Source organism: Aphidius gifuensis, linkage group LG3, assembly GCF_014905175.1.
Source record: "Aphidius gifuensis isolate YNYX2018 linkage group LG3, ASM1490517v1, whole genome shotgun sequence".
Taxonomy (NCBI): Eukaryota; Metazoa; Arthropoda; class Insecta; order Hymenoptera; family Braconidae; genus Aphidius; species Aphidius gifuensis.
The window spans coordinates 19,913,836-19,937,406 of NC_057790.1; the positions used below are offsets into that span (position 1 = coordinate 19,913,836).

The 23,571-nt window shown below is 26.2% G+C and overlaps 1 protein-coding gene and 2 non-coding genes across 3 annotated transcripts; 1 reads left to right on the top strand and 2 right to left on the bottom strand.

Moving 5' to 3' along the window:
* The first annotated feature begins 6,373 nt into the window (after nucleotides 1-6,373).
* On the top strand, nucleotides 6,374-6,475 carry Trnay-gua. Its single transcript has 2 exons — nucleotides 6,374-6,410; nucleotides 6,440-6,475. It is a non-coding gene; the product is annotated as a tRNA-Tyr (tRNA).
* Nucleotides 6,476-12,739: 6,264 nt separating this feature from the next.
* On the bottom strand, nucleotides 12,740-21,292 carry LOC122852573 (protein gooseberry-like). Its single transcript, XM_044152463.1, has 6 exons — nucleotides 20,893-21,292; nucleotides 18,177-18,490; nucleotides 17,953-18,082; nucleotides 15,523-15,694; nucleotides 15,163-15,435; nucleotides 12,740-13,780 (listed from the first exon to the last, which is right to left on the bottom strand). Exons 1-6 carry the CDS (start codon nucleotides 20,945-20,947, stop codon nucleotides 13,495-13,497), a joined length of 1,230 nt encoding a protein of 409 aa, XP_044008398.1. The 5' UTR covers nucleotides 20,948-21,292; the 3' UTR covers nucleotides 12,740-13,494.
* A 1,013-nt stretch (nucleotides 21,293-22,305) lies between these two features.
* Nucleotides 22,306-22,379, bottom strand: Trnav-aac. Its single transcript has one exon. It is a non-coding gene; the product is annotated as a tRNA-Val (tRNA).
* Between the last annotated feature and the right edge of the window lie 1,192 nt (nucleotides 22,380-23,571).

Here is a 23,571-nt window from a genome sequence, read left to right on the forward strand (position 1 = left end):
TAGAATGATGCTCTAATAAATCCCAGTGAATAATTGCAAGGCCTTTTGAGGGTTATACTCGTCAAGCGTTATGTTATTATCATCACATCTTTTCTATTTTTATTTATTTTATTTTTTTCTCACCTTTTATTTATTTTACTCATAATTAATTTTTTTAATTTTTAAACGATTTAAATTAGTCGTCGTTATTAGCTGATTAAATTTTTTTGTGGTCATTTAATTTTTAAATGACCGCATATTGACAATCCATAAAATTATTTTTTAAATTACTGTACTAATTGCAGATGAATAATTTTAATTTTAATATATTCATTTTTGAAAATCTAATTTTCATTTAGACAAATTGACTTGTTATATATATTTTCTTTGGTATAAATATATAACGGTATGTAAAGTGCAAAAATAAAATTGAATCGAAGAGGAAAAAAAAAGGTAAGAAATAATTTTTTAATATTGTAATTAAAGTTGGCCGAGAAGTTGGTATCGATAATCAAGAAGATTGTGTAAGTGGAAAATACGTTTATGTTTGTGGGGAACAAAGGAAACCGCCACAAGAGCCGCTATTTTTTTTTTATTTTATTTTATTTTACTGATGATGTAAAAGCATATATATAACGTATATATATGTATGAGTGTAGAAAAATGGCATATACGTTTCTCTAGCCGTAAAACATCAAAACTCATAATATTGTTAAATTGATGATGCACAGAAGTCCTGACCGACACAATTGTTCTGTGTATATTTTTTATTAAAAAAAAGACAAAATAATTAATTATAATATTTTTAATTCAGAGGATTTATTTTAATTCATTTATTTCATTTCGTTTTAATAGAAATTTAAATCATCAAATGGGCATCACTTCTAATTACATCCAACTAGTTTAATAAACAAATTAATTTTTAAAATTATATTCAATTAAAACAATAATAAAAATATAATATTTATTTATTCATTTATGTGATGAATATAATTTTTTTCTTTCATACTCAAAATACTATTTATTATTTTCGTTTTGAAATTTTAAATAAATAAATTAAAACTAAACATTTTTGTATTTTATCTAAAATAATATTTTATTTTTATTCGTTGTTTATCACTTTCTTGAATTTTAAATAAATAAAATTTTACTAAATGTCTTTTGATAAACAACAATTATCATGCGGCATACAAATTTTCAGTTTGAAAAAAATAAAAATAAATTCGTCCCTGGCGTTTATCAATAGGTCATATCTATATTTTAGAAATAAATTTATTTTAGTATGCTCATTAGTCTTTCCTCGAATTGTTCACTATCATATAAAATTAAAAAATAAATATTATTGATTTTTAATAAATATTATTGAGCGTAAGTTATTGAGTAAAAATTAATAAAGTGTTGATAATTAATTATTATAATAAAAAAATAAAAATATGGATGAGAATATTGAGCCTGGTTTACCAGTTGGAAGTACAGAAGATTTATCAACTCAATTGCATTCGGCATTGACAATAATTTTTACAAATAATGGCTGGATTTTAAAATTTAATCGATCAAACGTACGAGTTTCTACAATTTCTGATGGTACCTTGATATCTCTGGAGAGTATTGGACCATCAATCTATCAAATAATCCATGTGAGTATTTTATTTTTAATATTTATATAAAAGCCTTTCATATCATAATTGTCCTATATCATTTTAATAATTTATTTCTTCTCAATTATAGGCTGTTTTAAATTATTGGATAAATAATATAACACAAACATTTTCATCTGGAGGAGTAGCTTCTCCTCCTGCAGTTGACAATGACGATGAATTATCATCACTCTTGACAGGAGATGATCCAAGTATCGATCGTAATAATTATACTCCACCAATTATAGAACAACCTGGTAATAATCTACACTCAGTCAATTTTACTGATGAAAATTCTGATCGTATTCCGGATAATCATATTGATCTTGACGTTGATGATGCACCTGTCATACCTCCTGAATCAACAAGTACATTTAATATTAAATTATCAAATTCAACAAAAATGACAATTTTTTATTTTTTAACAATACTCTTCAAATTAATATCCAATGATAAGGCTTTTCTGTTTGGTTTATTTACATTATATTGTGTTTTTACAAAATCAAATTATGATTTAACAAAATTCATTGAAAAAAATCCATTTGAAAAGAAAAAATTATATGCTATGATTTTTTATATTTTAATAATTTTGGGAATAATGATTTTTATATTTGGCATTTATCCAGATTTTTTTTATCAAAATGGATATTATTATTTTTATGATACAATATTAATAATTTTTATAATTGATTTACAAGTTAAAATATTTACTGTTTTTTTAAAAACAATTATAACTTGTTTACCTTCTAATATTTGTAGAAAGGTAAGAATATTAATATTATTTTTAAATTTGTAAATTTATTATTTTAAAAATTAATTTGATATTTTTATTTGTTTACAGAATAATTGTTATCAGATTATTGAATGCATTTCACAATTTTATCGAGCTACACTTCCAATATATCCTTGGGGTTTTTATATTGTAAATTCTGCTAATGAATATGATCCTGTACATGGTGGCTCAACTATGAATTATCTTTTCACAATGATGTCACTTGCTTTTTACGTGTTGATCAAAATTATCAACATTTATTTGTGTGGACGTTTTTGTATTAAATCATTTATTGAATTTTCAAAAAATATGGTAAGATATTTTATATATATTTTAATGTTTAATGCTATTTAAATTAAATTTTTATTTTTTTTGTTATTCAGAGCTGCAGAGGTTTATCAGTAAACGAAGAAAGATCAAGACTTTGGGGTTCATGTCCAGTATGCCTTGAAGAAAACAAATACTTATTTTTAACTTCCTGCAAACATAAATTTTGTTATCCTTGTATTTCTCAATGGACAAGTAAAGAAAGATCACGTTGTCCTCTTTGTCGTAAAAGTATCATGATTGAATATCAAAATGGATTTACAACTGACTTTGTACAACTTTTTTAATCAAAATAATAATTAATTTGAACAATAAAAAAAGTATAGATTTAAATAAAAACACATAATATTTGTAAAATTTTTCATACAAAAAACAATTGTAAAAATAAAAAATAATTAATGTATTGTTCATTTATTTACCGCATATAAATTTTTTCTAGACGAAAGAATTTATTTCTAACATTAATAAAATAATAAACAATTGATTTTAAATATAACAATATAATTTATTTTCATTTATCAAAGAAAAAAAAAAATTAACCACAATATAATTTATATATATTTTGCTATTTTTAATTTTCAGAATGACTGAATGGATTATGAAGAAAAAAAAATTATTGAAAGCCAAAGGTTGATAATCAATTTGTTTCACTTCCACCCACAATCCAGTTGTGACTTTCTGCAAGAGTTTATATAAATTTTTTTATATAATATTTAAAGTTGGCTCAGCTCTAAAAATGAAAACAACATTCTTCTTCTTCTTCGGATCTCCTTTGGATCTTCTTTGGATCTTCTTTGGAGAAAGGTAATAATTACATGTTGATTAATTTCATTCAATTAATTTATCTTAAAAGTAAACAACAACCCTTGTCTTAATTAAAAAAATTGTCTCATTTAAAATAGCATTGTGTTTATCAAAGATAAAACATAATTATAAATTTTTTTTTTTCGTTTAAAATTCCGCTTTTTTTTAGTACTATTTATTATTATTTTTTTTTTCGTTGATATTTTACAAAATGTTGGTATAGTTTAATAAATACTCATGACTTATAGAATCACGTAAATTCTATCGGATGTGATTTTCGTCACAGTCGGACAGTTCTGTTAGCGCAGATTTGATGCGGCCGGGTGTCACGCGCTCGCGACACCATTCTATTTATCCATTTATTCAGCGTATCCTCCCTTTTTATAAAATTTTTCTTTTTATTCAATATTTTACAAATAATTTTTTTTTTTTTTTCCTTTTTTTTTATTCGAGATGTATATGTATATACTGTTTGATGGCATGCAGCCGAATATACCCTGGTGGCCTCATCTCTTAAATACATAAAGCTAGACTAAGTTTAAAATTTTATATTGTCCATAAATTTTTATTTGATATATGTATTATACAAAATGGTTTTTATAATTCAAGTATTTTTTATTTTTTTATTATTATTATTTCCCAAAGGATGCAGCTGAAACTGTGCGTTGCGAATTGGTAAATTTTCAAGTCAACTTCCTAGGGGATTTCATCTTGACTTTTTTCAACGAGAAATGTAAGTAGGCTTTTTGAACATTTTTTTTTTTTGTATAATCATTTGATGGAATATATTTATTATGATGAAATTATATTTCACTAGTTTTTATTGGTGGTTTGACATTTAAGGCTGTGCATACAAAAAGTTTAGGATAAAATTTAAAAATATATATTTAAATTTGCGAATTTATATACAGGAAAAATATTAATTAACGTGTTGATATGTTTAATTAAATTTTATTATTTTATGAAAATTAATTTATAATGTATTTTTAAATTATAATTTTGTTAGTATTGTATTTTTATTTATTTTTTCTTTCGGTGATACTGCGTGTATAAAAAAAAATCTTAAAGTATATAGAAGTCGAAAAAAAAATAATTCTAAATATTATTTATTAGCAATTTATTGTTTATAAAAATTAAAACAATAATAATAGTATGGAGAAAAAAAAAAACAAAGAATTTAAAATATTCTTCGTGATAAAAAACAAAAAAATTAGTTACTTAGTTCGTTTTCTGGCAATGCAACATCATCATTGGCTGATGTGAGTGTTGTAAAATCATTATTGACTGATTCAGTAGTTGAAAAATCATCACTGACTGATTCGGATGTCGTAGAGACATCATCATTGACTGATGTAATTGTTGTAAAATCATTATTGACTGATGTGACTGTTGTATAATCATCATTAACTGATTCAATTGTTGTAAAATCATCACTGGCTGATTCAGATGTTGTAGAGTCATCATCAACTGTTTCAATTGATGGTAAATCATCATTACCAGACATTGAAGAAGCAGAATTATCCTTACTAGGTTCAGGAATAACAGAATCATCATTATTCTCTTCAGAATTTAGATAATCTTGAAATTCAGGAAATTGAAAATACTTGAAACAATCATCTTTTGGTACACATACACCATTTCTTTCTGTTCTTGAATAACCCTCAATGCAAACACATCTTGGCATACACGTCTACATTGAAAACAAAAAGAAAAAACATAATTATTTATATGTTATTTTAATATAATAATAATTTTTTCTTGAACTTACGGTGAAACATATTTTTTTTTCCGTGGCAGGACAAATTGGTTCGCAATTTTTTTCACAAACAGAATATTTTTCGTTTGCTCCACATGCTGGACTGTGTACATCTTTTCCAAACAAAAAGAAAATATAATTATCAGTTCGTAAAATATATATTATTGTAATTAAAAAAATTAATTAAATTACTTACATGCCATTGAGGCTGCACAAAGCATCATAAATACAAAAATTAAACTCGACATTTTTAGAATTTTAGATCAATTCGATAGACAGCTAGATACTTGAATGTTCAATTTAAAAAATTTTCGTTCTTTTTATATTACGATTGAATAAACAAAAAAAATTAAAAATCAAATATTATTCAGTTATAATTTAATGCGTATCATATAACTGAAGGACAATTATGTTTAAATAATAACCCGGAAATAAACACTGTCATGCGATAAATAATTATTGCCAAACATTACAAAAATGATGTAAAAACAAGAAAATAGTGTTTGAGCTAATTGATGAAGGTTAAAATTTATCATTTGAGATACTTGATTGTTTAAGCCAGTTGTCGCTTTTAAAAAAATGAAGGTTAAAATTTATCATCCGAGATATTTTATCATTTAATTTGTTCAACTTCTATGGGTAAATAAAAAACTATCAAAAACATTTGTATAAATACTGTTTTTAAATCATAAATTTAATTTTTTTTATTTATGATTTATTTTTTACATAAATTCAAAACGTTGTCAACAAAAAAAAAAAAAAATATTACAAGATAAAAAGGCTTATCGCTCTTTTGTTGTTAACAATGTTTTTTTTTTTTTTTTTTTTTTTTAATAATAAACAAAGAGTCCTTTGAAATAAATAGGCCTTAAATTCATAAAATAGTTATGATTTTTTTTTGTGCAAAGCGAAAAAGCCATATTAATTAAATTAAATTAAATTAACACAAAAAATAAAATGAATAATCTCACAAGTTGATTGGGTTATCAAGTGGATTGAATGAAAAAAAAAAAAAAGTATATCTGGGGCCAAAGTGAAAGCATAATCAGGCCGCGGTAAAAGTTAATATTCAAGTAAACTGGACCGTATAAATAACAGCCTTCGATAGCTCAGTTGGTAGAGCGGTGGACTGTAGTCGTAATGTTATAAACAATTAAAAGAGTTATCCATAGGTCGCTGGTTCAAATCCGGCTCGAAGGAATTTTTTTTTGATACTTCAACCAAATACTATTAAAATTAAAGTAGCCAGTAATTTTTATAATTTATTATTATTTTTTTTTTTAATTAAACTCTGTTAATATATATTTTTCGAATAACATAGCAAAGAGGTAATGGAAAAAAAATAAAAAGGTCATAATCACTAGCCAAAAATATATAAATAACACCTTAAGAGTTTTTTTTTTTTCTCTTTTTTTTTTTTGAAGGCATCGTTGAAGATTATGAAGCGAACCGAAAAAGATGATCTCGTCTATTATATGCTCAACGAAAACGACCACCCGGTATGATAATGCTCTGGTATTCTCGTCCTGTCTTTAAATGTGACAACTTCTCTTCATCTCAAACATTCGAATAAGCCATGAGCTTTTTTTTATTTTATTTTTTTGACACTAACCCGTTTAACTTTTAACAAAACTATAACTATGACTTTAAAAAACATTTTTGTTTATTTATAAATATAGTATCTTTCTTTAAAGATTAAAATCAAAAATATCTGTTAAAATAGATCCTTCGTAGAAATTGATATTCTAAAAAACACTTTTACACTATTTTAATCTGTATATAAATTTTTAAACAAATTTTTTTTGACATCTTTTTGCAATAATTAAAAAAAAAAAATTTAATAATTGATTTGTCGTTGTTTTAAAAATAATTTCGAATGAAGAAAAAATAAAATAGATTTAAAAAAAAGGTTTAAATCATTTACATATATGTTTTTTTAAGTAAAAACTTTTTGGTTTTTTTTTAGAAAAAAATATATAAAAAATAATAATTGTAATTATAAATATGTATATTTAATTTTCATGGTTTATTTTGTAACACAATAAAACTATTACATAGTTACTTATATTCGGATAGTTTTAATAATTGCCATAGCCAAAACCAAGACTAACAAGGAATATCGAATTTATGTATATATTCACAAGTACAACGACGGTATCATCGATGCTATTCTAACTAATCGAAACTAATCCTCCGAATCATCACAATTTAACTTGGCTCAATATGGAAAATGGATAGAAAAATAATTTTAAAATACCTATACTTATTACAACACAATTGTATTCGATTATTATTCTATTTTTGTTCCTATTTTTACCGTGAATTTTATACATGCGAAACGTTGAAAATTTATTTTCTTTTGTTATATATAAATTGCGGCGAAAGTATAGACCTCTAAACGAAGGCAAGCATTTTTTTTTTTTTATTTTATGTTTTTTTTTTTGGTAATGGTGCAGAGATTTACACAGTTTGAGCAGGAAGGTTCTGCACGCTTTGATTTCATTAAACACGCTTGAATTTTGGGAGCGGTATATATATGGTATGGTCGGTAGCGTGAACCGTTGTGCAATAGAAACTGAAAAGAAAATAAGAGAAAAATATATATAAAAAAATAAAATAAATTGGTGATGGTAGCTAGATCGTCTAGTGATCGATGGACTTGAAAGGTATGCCGAAAGGTTTTTGTCGATCGACTTCTGGGGGATACTTAAGAAATTTTTTTTTTAACGCTTTTAGTTACAGACATATAGATGTGCGCTTCTTCCTATTTTTTACGCTTACTTGCAATCTCAAAATCAATAGATACTATCAATAATGTAATGATAAAAAATTGTCAAGTAAATTTTCTAAAAAAAAAAACGTGTGTGGTTTGTACAATGGAAAACGTTTGATACAAGTTTAAAAATATCTTGGGAAAATGATTTTTTTCGCGGATTACTGCACAAGTTAAATATGAATAAACCTGCCAAAATTTTTGAATATAAATACTTAAATATACGGACCGCCTACTTGGTATTTTAAAAATAAAATATAAACCTTTTCGCTGATAAATCCTCAATGTATCCCGTGGTGTATCATTTTAAGAAAAAAAAAAAAAGAAAATATAATAATAAATGGTCAACTAGCTTGCTGACAAAATCTTCAGAAAATTCATACGTCTCTCACAATATTTGACGAGTCTTTTCAACATCACAGAGCAAACACAGAGAAGCCAAAAATTTTACAAAATCTCTATATTCATACAACACACAACAAACAAAAAAAAGAAAAAAAAATCAAATAGGTTTATTATTTTGTTTTATCGGATTACCATATAGAAAAATATATATATTTTTTTCTTCATTGTCTGTTTGTTTGTGATGCATTTATAGAAATACATTTGATGTTTATAAAAAAAATATTTAAATATTTCTATTTAATAATATTGTTAAACACACGCGACATGTCATTTTTATATTAAAAATAAAAAATAATAAAACTATCATCTTGATCGTTGACAATAAAAACAAATCAGCGAACAAAATGAATTTTAGTTCGGCTTATTTTAGCCGTGGTAATGATGTGATACGGTATTTTGAAATCACAATTGGAGGGGTTGTATGATACTTTTGCTTTCGAGGCATAACAAAATTTCTAACGCGTGATGACATGGCTACTTATGCATGTATGACGATTCGCTTGATCTAAGAATATTTTTGGTTGGTTATATGGTACTTGATGAAATTATTTTCACCGTGATGATATTCAAATCTTCAATTTGTTTCCAAAAAAAGTAAGAACTCTTCATCAAGCTAAAAAGCTATGGTTGCAACTAATCGAAGATTGAATTAAATAATCGATAAACATTTTAACAATCTAATTAAAAACTTGCTCTTTTTTTATATCTCTTGTTTGTTTGGTTGTTTTTTTTTTCCATGTCTTTAGAGACGAAACCTTTTCGTCGAGTTAATAGGTCATAAAGAAACGCTTAAAGATATCTCATTATACCGGAAATGAGTCCGATCACTTGAGAAATGAACGAGTCGCAACAGATTGGCCGTGTCGAGTTTATAAGTTGCTGTTGTAATAGATGTTCAAAAAAAAAAAAATCAAAATAAATAAAAAGGAAAAATTCGTTGATGGCGTCGGATAACCAGGAGCGTGGTTAATTAACCAACAATTTTTTCCCATTTTTTTTCTACTGTATATTTACGATTTATATATGTCATATACGACCTAAACTTTTATATGCAGTGTGTGGCATTTTCTATGTACATTAATGTTACTTGTGCATCAACCAACTTATGTGTATATGTGTATTTCGACTTCGACATCGGCGGCAGCTGGTCTCGCCGCGCTGATTGGTCGCGCATCACGCCGCGTTTGTTGATCTTTTGCGGGGCGATACGCGTATATATTTGTGAACACGCGGGGAATAAAGAAAATATAAAGAAAGAAATAATAAATATAAAAAAAGAAAAAAAATCTTCGACTGGTAACCCCTCGTCCAAGGGCATATCGCCCGGTGTCCCATTATGGATATATGCGCGCATGTATTCGATATAATAGCTCATGCCAGAGAGTATGAAATACCCCATATAACTCATACATACTATAAGACCTTTAGTTAAAGCTTTACTTTTTTTTTTTTATTTTTATTTATTTTTTTCTCCCCGTTTAATGTTGCCTCTTTATGTTCCCCTCAGCCTCGCCCATCACTCTAAATCCCAACCCCCGCAATATGCGTTGGCGACAAACCGCCATTTTATTTCAATATCATTGCCAACTTTTGATTTTTTATTATCATTACTTTTTTTTATCGTTAAATGAAATATGATTCAATTTATTATTGCTCATTGGCTATTATTTTAGAATTTATTAATTAGTTATATTTTTAGATGAATGTTAGTAGCGAAAAAAAAAATTGATAAACATATAAATAGATGGAAATAATAGTAAAATATTTTTGTCAATTATTATGCTCTATTTTAAAGATTATTTATAGATTAATTTTATGTGTGGAAAACGCAGACAATATATAAGAAGATTTTAATGCTTATTCTAAAATAAATTTTTTTTATAATGATTTAACCCAACGAATTTAATTCTTTTTGTTATTATACCAATATCAAAAATTATTTCTTAAAAAAAAAAAAAAATTAAAAACACTATGCTAATAACAAAAAAAAATATTTTTAGGGATATGAATGTTTTTGTCATTTCAATATATCAAACACACTGAGCTTTATGCTATACATTGATAATTTTTTTTCTCTAAAACATCTAGGATCCATGTGAAACGTTGAAAAATCGAAAAAAAAAAAAATATATAGGTATCTTCAATTTTTTCGCTACACAGAATTAATTTTGAAAAATTATCAGCAACAATTGATAATAATAATTTTGATCATGTATTAAATTTACCATCAATCAACACCATTACTATGAAAAACCTATTTAACAAAATCTCATATATAACAATAAATAAAAAAAAAAAAATAAACAAAAAATAGTTTACGCACTCTGACTGATAGCCATGTGTATATATATATGCACACAACAGTCACACGCGTACAGCTCCCCCAGGGATGCATTTGCACGGTTTTCATTGGCTCAGTTAAGTTTGATTAATCTGTTCGGTTGCGTATGAATCTCTATTGTTAAAACTTAACGTGCTAAATTCTCATTTCTTATTGGCCGAAAATATAACCCATCTAAAAGATGCATACAACTATCGAGGGAGCCTACTCATTCAAAAGAACGACAATCCAAAAAAAAAACATTACAAAACTATATTAGGGAGTTAGAGGAAGATAAAGACAAAGCAAAAAAAACGATTTTTATATATGGATCTGTAGGTATATATACTCAGCATAAATATAACCGATTTGTTTCGTTCCATTACATCTTTTGTATGTCATTGGATTTGATTTGTTTTTGTGCTCACTCAATCTCGTCTAATCATCTCGTTAATATTGTAATATGCATTTTCTTTACGTTCACCATTTTCTTTTTTTTTTTATTTCCTCCCCTTGCTGCAGTTGTGCTGCCTTTTTTGCCTGATAGCTGGGACATAATGTTGAGAGAAATTATATGTACATATATACGTGTGAGGTAAAGGTAAATATAGTCACACGTTATTGTTAATAGAAAAAAATCGAAATATGAATGACGCCCCTATATATAGAATATTTTTCTATTTTATTTTTTTTATTTTTCATTCTGGGGGTGAAACATGAATTTAAAGAGACCGTCACGCCTATCAGCTTTGTCGTTGCCGATACATCTGTCGATATATTTTTCATGATTTTTGATTTTAAACTTGAAAGTTCAATGATTTTTTTTTTTTGTAAATATATATTTATAATTAAAAATAATATATTCATGTAAATATATTTCTTTGATTATAAAATATATTATTGAAAATTAAATGTAATATTTTTTGAAAGAAATTATATATTTTTTCAGACCCCACATATCGTTCTCCAGCGTATCATGATTCGCCATTCATTGATCTCCGCCCCTTGCTAACCTCCCCAAGTGTCAACCGGTACTCTACTTCATTTTGAGAAATTTTTCTATTGCGGCATCTCTTTGAAATCGGGACTCCCTCACATATCTTTTATGCAGCTCTTTATATATCAAATGCATGTATTATTTGACTTCATGGAGGCATGTTGTATATAATATATATATGAATATACATACTTCAGTGGTTTACCTCATCTCAATCTTCTGCTCAATATATACACATTGATCTTTTATATTTGTATTTTTTTTTTTTTGTTATCATCGTAATGCACTTCAATTCTTTAAAAATGCGGTAGGTCAAACGACCCCCCACGCAATAAATTTTTCTTCCAAAAGTTTGATCGATAAAAAAATTTTTTCTAATATCTCATGAATTTATAAGAAAAAGTTTTTTAAAAATAATTTTTATCATTGAAAACCTAGAAGAAATAATTTTATTAATTTTTAAAATTTATTTATATGAAATTGTCAATAGAAATATAATTTAAAAAATTTTATATATATTAATTTAATTGCACGAAGTTATAGGTGAAAAAAAAAAAAAACTTGATGAAGAAAATTGTTAAAAAATACTATGATCTTGATTTGAAAAATTTTCAAAGAATAAAAATATATATTAGCCGACTTTGAAGAGGGAATAGAAGTTTTTTTTTTTTGTTAAAAAAAGGCAGGTTATTCTGTATACACCTTTATATACGCATAATATCAACGAAAAAAGAAAAACGATACCGACCGACCACCTACTAAGGCGACACAATGAAGCACAAATGCGTGGCGACAGGAACGGCAGATATACGACAGGCTGATTGCTCGTTGTCAGATAGAAAAAAAAGAAAATATAAAAATACAAACCTTTCCAAAAATACCCTTCTCAAAAATAACCAATTTTTTATTCGTTTATACAAATAAAGCCAAGCAAGGATTAATTAAAATAAAAATATCAACAAAAAATTATTATTATTTAATTAATTTATTTATTTATCAATTAATAGCTTTATTAATAATTAAAAAAAGAAAATTAAATATACATATAGATACAAGACACTTAAATAATTTTTAAAATACCAAAATAAAGCTTTTTTTTTTTTTTTTATAAAAGTTTTGTTTGAGAAAAAAAAAATAAATTCTTAAATAAATATATTTACAATAATCATTAAGCCAATTATTAACATCACAATTATAAAATTTCATGTGTTCCAATGACACCAGTCCTTTTGAAGAAGAAAAATAATAATAATCATGGTATCTATATATTTATTTATATACAATAAGTCTTATAATAATAATAATAAATTCTTGGTAGATTGCTTACGGAAATACGGAGATGTAATAAGGCATAAAACTCCAGCGATAATTTATAATTGAATTTTTTTTTTTTTTTTTTTTTAATAGCTATGTATATACGGCAAATTAAGGCACAAGTTAACATTTTAAATATATTTTCTAAAATGTTTATCACTTAAAGTATTAAGTATAAAAAAAAAAAATAATAATAATATTATTCACTGGAATTAAATCAAGTGAAAAAAAAAATAAAAATAAAATTGTCATATGTGAATATTAAATTATAAATAAGCACCTTAATAATTCATCACAAAAATTTTAAATTTTAAATTATTATCTCATAATAATTTAGATGTTGGGGGGGTTTTTTTAAATATTTATTAATTAAATTAATAAATAGAAAGAAAAAAAATTTAATTTAATTATTAATGTACTGTTCCGCAAACTTGACTTGCAATACTTCCAAAATATGGATATCCACTTTTAGCTTCAGTTGGACTGTGTGGTGTAACATGATGATGATGATGATGAGAATGATGAGGATGAGATGTCATTGTACTTGTTACACTTGGTGATGTTTGTACCATGCATGCACTCATATTTGAACCAGTTGGACTGATGCTACCACTCAGACCACCAATATTTAAATTTGTTGGTGATAAATTTGATGGTAAATTTGTACCGCCATAGTGTGATGAACTATTAAAAAGTCTGAAACAAATATAAAACAAATTTAAATATATAACAATAGAAAAGTCAAGTAAAATATAGATTAAAGTATACATAAAAATAAATAAATTATGATATTTATATTTGATGGACTTTGCGGTACATGCATCAAGAAATATGAAAAATAAAATAAATATATATTGCCGCTAAGTTAACAGAAGGTGGAATAAAGGGTCATACGACAAATGCATATATTTCGTTTAATTTTGTGCCGTTGCGGTGTGCCAATCAAAGTAATGTTTGTTTTTGTAATTTGATATATATTCAGGTACCGACGGCAATGTGGCTTACGTTACGATAGTCGTCCCAGAAATCAGTTAAACCGTGACGAGCATATACCAACAACCCATGGGCCCTTTTTTTTTTTTACTCTGCCACTATATATGTTAAAGTCGGCAAGTACGACACACTTTGATTTGCTTTAATACCTTTTAAATACACGTTACAATTTCGACATTAATACAACAGCATACAAAAGTGCTCTTTAATTTATATATTTTTTTTTTTTCACATTTAAATTTTAAATAAAAAAATATATATATATTTCAAATTTAAATCCGGATTATTATATTTTTTAAAATACTGATATAGTCTTTTATTATAAATTTAATAATAAGTTATTCTATACAAACTTTATATATGAGAAATAATTTTCTAACTGTATTTTAACTTTTAAGTAAAACAACATGTTACATTGATTATTAAATTTTTATTTAAAATGAGAGTAAGAATCATTGGACTGTTGAAAAATATAAACTAAGAGTCGAAAAGATTATTATATATATATACACTTGATGTATAGACTTTGCAAAGAATTCAAAAAATTAAGTTGATTATTAGCCAGTAGCGTTTCATTATGAGAACAGAAACATAAGATAATTGCGGACCACACTCAGCGAGAGAGAATGCATTCATATTGCCAAGTTACAGGTATTATATAACAACCATCATAACATGTGTTACACCCATACTTGCCAATAAAATGATGTTTTAAAATATATATACACACACAATACATTCATTTTATCATCAAAAAATATTCAACTTAAAATAATCATCGGTGTTTTGCTCAAGTTTAGCTGGATATTATGTTCAACAACAACAATAACAACAAAAACAACATATTATTATTATTATTAAATATTACTATGGTGGAAATATAATTCTCGTTCGTGATTACTCTGATGGATTAATCTAAAATATATAACTTTACTCTGAAATTGTTTTGGTCCCAAGAAAATTTCGAATTTCGATTGAGCTAATTTCGAAATAATTTATATATATTTTATCCGCATGAATTGAAAGAGAATGATAATTTTATTGTATATTCATTTAAATAAATATTAATATATATTTATGCTTACCCATAATTTTCGGTTGTCGTACGTGGCCATTGCTGTTGAGCATAATAATTGTCACTGTAATTATAGTGTTGTGGATAAGCATTTGATGTTGGTGGTGCTGTTTGAGTATAACTTTGATAGTTGTCTGGATTACTTGGTGGATAATGTTGTGATTGAAATGATTGTAATCCCATTGTATTAAATGCATTCAATTGTTGGCTATTAAGTTGTTTACGAAGACGTGCACGTCTATTACTAAACCATACTTGAACTCTAGCTTCAGTTAATTTTGTTCTATAAAATTATTTAAAAAAAAATTAATTTATTAATATATATTTATGGTATTAAATCTAGATATATAAAATTATGTAATTTATTTACTTTTGTGCAAGTTCTTCTCTTGTATAAACATCAGGATACTGAGTTCTATGAAATGCTGCTTCTAATTGTTCAAGTTGTTCACCAGTAAATGTTGTTCTACTTCTTCTTTGTTTTCTTTTTAATAAAAGTCCAGGTTCACTTTCAGTATCAGAATCTTCTCCTCCACTACCACCTGTAAATAAAAAAATTCAAAAATTTATAATATATAAAATGTATATAATTATATTTGATGCATAAAAAATCACAATGAACACAATCTTCATTGACTTGCAAGTCAGATTAGATTATCCATATAGATAAAGCTATAGTTTTTTTTTTTTTTCCATATACATATTTATTATTTAGATGATGGAGTATATTATAAAGTTCTTAAAGTTGCTATCGCAATCGACAGACGAGTGTATATGTATATCAAAAGGGTTAACCCATATGAAATTTCATTACCCAGCACGTGCTAGACGTCAGATATACCAAAGATAGGAAGCAAATTGTACACGCCCACAGTTCACACGCCCGTATTTGCAACCCACTATTAAATCCCTTGTGATTACATACTTTTTTCTTGCAAATCTATATCCTAAAACACCGAAGAAATTTTAGGCACGATGGGCAAACTGCAGGTATATTAAGTTCTTTGACATTCGAATAGTCTACTTCGACAATCGACAGCGTCTTTGCATGTCTACATCTTTTTTTAATATAATCTTTATGATTTAAATATATTAATTTACTTGCTGATGATTGCAAAAATATATCAGCAAGTAAATATGTATAAAATAAATGACTTGATTAATACATGATAAGTTGGTGTATGGGTTACTCAAGGACGTAGATATAAAATAAAAGAGTTTAAGAGTGCGTAAACCAAGCGGCCAACCATCATTGAAGATGAAAAAAAAATATATAAAAATTTAAAGTCGCGGTTTCAGAAGATTAAAGGCCGCAGGTTATGGTCGTAAATTGTTATAGTGCGACGCTTCGTGGGGCATACCAAGACCAAGAATCTTCTTAAGCTTGACGATTTTTGCGACGAAACATCAACTGAACACTTTTTTTTTTTTTTTTATTTAAAAAAAATTATACTTTTATATATTATATATTTTTTTTTATTCTTTATCATTTTTACAAGTCACATTAAATCTTAGAAATGCTCTTATTCTATTTTTCAATGTCATTTACAAACACTCAGCGGAACCTTTGAAGATTTTTCCCGATTGCGCAATAATAGAAACTATATTTCTTTTGTATGTTTTTTTTTTTTTCATCTTTTCTTTCATTCAATATTTTCTTGTCGTTTATTTATTTTTTTTTGTTTGTGGTTCATTTGAAGTTTGAAGAGTTAAACTTGTTCAAAGAAATCATTAACTTGTGACTTTTAAATTGGTTACTGCGGACATATAGATTTGTGAAGGTATTTTGTGGTTTTAAATATATATCAAGGGTTGTAACAAACAATCAACTAAACAAGAATACATCTAAATCAATAGTCTTTATTTGCAAAGTCATTCTTACGGTGAAAAAGTCAAGGGGAACTATGTTTTGCACATCAAGAAGGCTGATGGGTACCATCCACAAGATTAGTCCCACAGGAAATATATTTTCTCTCTCCAGGGACCACACGCAATATTATACATTATATATATTTTTATTTATTTTTTCATATAATCATCCCATTGAAATATACAGCTAATACTATATCAATATGCTTTTCAAGCATAGCCAAGATTTGTATATTTAAAAAATTAATAGTTATAAAAAAAAAAGAAAAAAAAAAGTTTGTTATAATATAATTACATTTAGATTTAAACTCACTTGAACGAATTTTTATTTGCTCTACTTTTTTATCATATAATATATTTCTTTGGCAAATTTATATATTGTCTGTATTGGTGAAAGAGTAATGTGTTCATACTGCGAGCAAAGGTAAATGTATAAAAATTATAATGAAATGTGTAAAAGGTGAAAAAATTAAAATAAAAAAATTAAAAAAATATATATAAGATAATAAACCTCGAGACATTCGTATATGAGTGCGCACGACGGGGAGCCCAATATATTTCTTATACGTGTCTTGAAAGAAATGAAAGAGTAAGATGAAAAAAAAAAAAAAAATAATAAAAAGTTGTTCACGGGACACGAAGCGTTCCAATAAATAAAGTACGAAAAGGATTCTCTTTTTAGATATGCCGACGGGTAACTTAATATACATGCGTTCCAACACTATATATGAACAACCACCAAACTCATCTCGACACTTGTGAAAAAAAAAAAATACATACGTCTTTTCTTTATTACATTTATAAAATACAAATTGAGTCGATATTTTTTATAAATAAAATTTCTAATTCATCAGCAGCAGTAAATATATGGAGAATGAAAATACAAGAGTTTGACGTGAATCAATTTTTTTTTAAAATATAATTAACTTACCAAGAATACCATCGATTGAATGATTACGTCGTGGATCATCACCGGGTCTTGTTGCTCCATTAGTACCACGTAAAAGCCGTGAAATACTTGAATTTGATGGAGCTCCTGTTTTATCACAAACACCATCTTGCTAAAAAATAAAAATGACAATTAAATAATCATTATTAATATAAAAAATTTAAAAAATATAAGGTATAGAAAATATTATCAATTAATTAATTTACCTTAATTAATTTTTCACGTATTTCCCAATTAAATATTCCTGGATTATCACGTTTAAGTTCTTCAATTCTTGTTTCAACTTCTGGTGTTGCAACACGAGGTTTACTACCACCAATCATACCTGGTTTAACTGAACCAGTTTCTTGATATCTATTTAATATTTTTGATACACAACCATGTGATACACGAAGTTGTCGTGATATCATACATGGTCTAACACCTTCATGTGCCATTTGTACAATTTTAACACGTATATGATGTGGTAATGGACGTCCATTTATAAATACACCACCCAATTGATTAACACGTCCTTGTCCTGTTGAATTTAAATTCAAATTTAATTAATATTATTTTTTTTTTTTTACTATCGTTTTTAATGATCACAATAAAGTCATTCATTTAAATAATATATTTGATGGTTTTTTTTTATATATTTTTTTTTTGTGGTTGGAAAAATAAAAATTAAATTAAGTAATATTAAATTTGTGTGGGGAATGTGACGGTGATCGCGTGCGAGAGACAAGACATAACAAAGTTTACATATATGGTGGTCAGTTTCAGAAGTTCAAGTGGTGGTTTTGTGTCTATCTCAAGTTGTAAAACATATGTTATTTATTTTTTTTTTCGTTGCACATTATATGTTTATCTATATATAAATATTTTCATATATATTTTTTAGTAAAATTTAAAATGACTTTTATAAAGCTCCAAAATTTATTTAATTTATTTTTATAATTTTTTTTTTACATATAAAATTTTGATGGTACTTTAAAGCTGGCTATTGTGTATAAAAACTTGTCATTCTATTGAGTTTATGAGTCTTTGGGTAATTGAAAGCGATAAAGAGTTCTATTGTTTTCATTTGCTTTATCAAAAGCCACGTTTCAAATGTCCAATTTGAAAATGAAAAAATAAAAATTAGATTTTACCTCTATCGTGATTCATAAATGAAAAAAAAAAAAAAGGAGCTGCTTTGACGATGTATATATATAAGCATGTAAAACCTTTGGATGGACACCTTGGGTATGACGTCAGTCAGGCCGCGGGGCCCGCCGGGATTACAGGCAAGATCAAAAGATGCCGACCGACGCCTCGATGCGCAAGCGCTAAAGCACGCGCTTCTCTCTCTCTCTCTCTTTAACTTGTCGTTTTGAATCGAAAAAAAAAAAATCTAAATAAAATGTGCCTTTCGTATATATATAGCTCGTGAAGAATCTCAAGATACACTGAAAACTCCTATTATATGTATATTTCAACAAATTACAGATAAAATACTTTTTTTCTTATATTTTAAATTTAGCAATTTTTTTTGCTAAAGGGTTGTATTATTCATTTTGGTATAGTCTACATAGACAATAGCCAAGCATCAAATAAATAATAAAATTTCAAATTCATTATACCGTTTATAATTTATTGAATCCAAAATAAAGCCAAGTTTGATAAAAATTTACTACAAAAAACAGTTATAGATATATTAAAATTATAATGAAATTAATGTAAATTATATTTAAAAATATTAAAAAAAGCTAGTAACTGTATGCGTGATGTTATATAAATATATATATATAACAAAAATAAAAATAAAACAAATGGCTACATTTAAAATTACAAAAGTGCAGGCTTCATGTTAAATTGCATAATCGTTGGCTTGCTTGTGCAGATACTTCCTTCTGCAATTAGACCTTAAGATTCTTGGATATAAAAGTGAAAAATAATAAAAAAATATATATAGAATGAAAAATAAAAAAAAAATGTATACATATATTTAATACATAATGTGAACGAGAGGGTTATATAGTTAAAGTGAGGCACACTATGAGACCACCCGGGAATAACTTACACAAGATGATGCACAGTCATTGCCCCTCTATCACCCCTATCCTTCATTTAAAAACCTTCTGCATTACACCTCAACAAAAATATTAATAATAAAAAACGAACAAGAGCTAAATAAAAATAAATTAAAAAAAGATTTTTTCCTTTTTTAAATAAATAAAAAAAAAATAAAATATTTTCGAGTATAAATAAATAAATTATTAATTATTGATATTATACAGCCATTAAAAACAGCCTAATTTAAATTTTTATTTATTCAATGTCTTAATCAATATTTTAATTGAAAAAAAATATAAATATTTATATTTATTTCAAAATGAATTATTAAACTAAAATTAATTTGACAATGATAGTGAAAAAAAAAAAATCAATTGTGTAAAATGGTATTGTGTATTCGATGAGTGTAGAGTTGAATAATGTGAAATGAGATAAAAGTAGAAGTTTGTAAAGAATATTAAAGATATATATGTGTATATTTATATGAACGGTCAAGATAATACACAAAGTCGCGAGGGCTTCAATCAACGTGCCGTCGCCTCAGGCCGATCCGATATCAGACATTAGGTGCCCACGTACCATACTCGTTTTCACCGCCTCTTTTCTCTTTTATACATTTCAACAACACCCCTCAATCATATTACCTATACCACGATATCATAACGTTCCATAATCTTCCCCTTCTATTAATATTATTATTTTCTATGTTTTATTTTTTTTTTATTTTTTATATTAATTTTATTCTAATATGAGGTCAATATATATGTCGGCAAATAATATTGCAACTAGCAGTTTTATCTTTACTGTATAATTACTTAATCGTTTATAAATTTATAATCAAAAAAAAAATTGATATGATTATAGGGAAATTAGTGTGTTGCTTACCTTGAAAAGGATATCCAGAGAAATATGGTGACATATTGAGAGTGCTGACAGCCATCAATTTACAAAACACTTATTTAATTTTTATAAATTTTTTATTTAGATCTATTATGCGATTTATTAAATATTCACGATTTTTTTTTAAGTATATAAATTCACTCTATATAAATTATTGATTTAAAAAAAATAAATAACACTATTTGTTTAATTTTTTATTCACTGAAATAATTAATTACTTTGAATGAAATTAACTATAATGTCTGTTGATATTTTTTAAATATAAATAGACAAAAGTTTAATTGAGATGAGTTTTTTTTTTTTTTTTTTCGTTATATCTATTTTTTTTTATTCTTTTGCGATGTCAAACAAGGACCTGTTGAGTCGTCGGTGTCTCGAGTCCTACTGTTGAGTTTAGTATTTGAAAAGTGGCAGGCAAGAAGTAGTCTGACTATAATGTACCACCTCAAGAACGTGTTTGAGATGAAAGATGTATCAACTAAGAAAACGAAAAGAAAAAAATAAATATTGCCGCACCTTCGAAGAAACTAAACTCCGCCTATTCTTGTATAATAGCATTGAGAAAACAAGTCAAAAGGAGAAATAAAGTAGTTTTTTACATCGTACGTGAATCAAATAAATCGAGAGTTGTTATTGGTTCTTTCAATTTGTCTTTGCTCCGCCTCATGCAACCCACTTTATTTAACACCTACATATTTTATATTAAATTATTATTATTTTTGCATCATTTTAATAATGCGTTTTTGCTTCATAAAATTTTGCTAAAATTATATCAAAATTATTATATTTAAATGATATTTTTAACTCTTAAATTAAGAAGTAAATTTCGTAGACCATAAAAGTTATGATTAAATTAAAGAAAAAACCAAACTATTTTTGTACTACATACTTTATTCGAAGGGGTTCTAAAATCATTCATTTCAAGTTAGGTGATCTGCTTCGAACATAATTCTGTGAACTAAAAATGCAATAGGGGATGCTACAAAAATTTAATAAAATAATTGGGCGAAAAAAAACACCAGTGATTTCGATGATTCTCAAAGATTTCAATCATGCTGGGTCTGATTTTAATTCTCAACGAAAAACAACAAGTGAATTCTCAAATATACATGCTTCCTCAATCTTATTACTATAATTGTTAATCTTTTCTGAAAAAAATTCTACAATTAGAAACTTAGGTTTGTAAATTTATTGCGTATGCACTAATATGTAGATAGAACATAATGATTTTTGTGGTTTTTATTTGTGGTCATGTGCAGGGAGTGTAGAACAAATAGGATTTGTTAATGTTTTGCTAACTGCAAATTTTGTAAGAAAAAAAAAAAATAAAAAATTTATCTAATAAACTCGACTGTTAACTGTTTGTAAACAATTGTGACTTTCAAAGTTCAAAAAAAATGTTTTCGCCCAGGTTCGAACTGAGGACCTTCCGCGTGTTAGGCGGATGTGATAACCAACTACACCACGAAAACGATGAAAGGTGAACTAAGTTTGACGTATAAGAGCTGTTCTATTAACTAGAATAATTTTATCTAGTTTTTGGAGCAATGGGCAATCCCCTGAGAATTTACTTTTACCTTGTTTCAATCATTGATTAAATTCATTGACATTTATGTCTACTTACAGAGAATCATTTCTAATACAACTATACAGGGTATAATTTTTATTATAAATATTTTCAGAATATATTCATCATAAATAAATACTTAAATACATCATCGTGATATGACAAACGCGAGTTGAATAACATTGAAATCACACGTGTCGTAATTGTAGTTTATGGGTGTCTGATTAGCCGAGAATTGAACGTGGGAAGGGTGCACTGTTATACATATATATACATGGGTTGAGTCTTTGAAACTGTTGAAATTACGAAATAATATAAAGTTCTCACATTCAATGTATCTGTGGTTATACTTTTGTAATCATAATATTGAGAAATAATGAAATTCCATGACTGATTAGTAGAGTAATTTTCAGTTGTCTGATTATAAATATAGAAACAAATATAATTTTTGCTATATGCTCACTTCAAATCTATACACGATTCAATTTCCAAACTGAGTATAAGTAAAAAACAACAATTATTTTATTAATTTTAATTGATTTATATATTTAAACATAATAACATTCACTGATCAAAATATTTCTTCGAAAAGCATGGCTCACAATAATTATCCTGCCAGCATTATAAAAACATAAATAATATAAACTGGTGCTAGAATTGCAAGACAAAAAGCCATTACACCAAGCAATAAAATAAGTGTAGCCAACAAATAATTATTCATTGTTGATAATACACATTGTTCTGATGAACCACTGAATTCTTCATCTAAAAAAAATAAATATATATATCTATAGATATTTATAAATATTATAATTAAATAATAATTATTATAATACTGAATTTTATACTCACATTGTTGCTCCATAATGTTTACTAAAATTAATCAACTTTGTTTCACAGGTATTGTATTTAAATTCTTTTTTTTAACTCACAACTTGTCGTGTAAAATTTTTCAAGTTGTAGATGAGGTTAAATTATATATAGTTGATGCCAGATTGACGTATGATGACAAAATAAAAGTAAAAAAAAAAAAACCTATAGCTAGCACTTAAGTGGATATCGTTTTCGATATAACATACACACACTGTAAAAAAAAA

Coding starts and splice junctions, on each gene's coding strand:
- LOC122852573 (XM_044152463.1), bottom strand. CDS start 20,947: ATGGCTGTCAGCACTCTCAATATGTCACCATATTTCTCTGGATATCCT. Junction 15,695..17,952: donor TTCAATCGATGGTATTCTTG/GTAAGTTAATTA, acceptor TTTTATTTACAG/GTGGTAGTGGAGGAGAAGAT. Junction 13,781..15,162: donor ACGACAACCGAAAATTATGG/GTAAGCATAAAT, acceptor TATTTGTTTCAG/ACTTTTTAATAGTTCATCAC.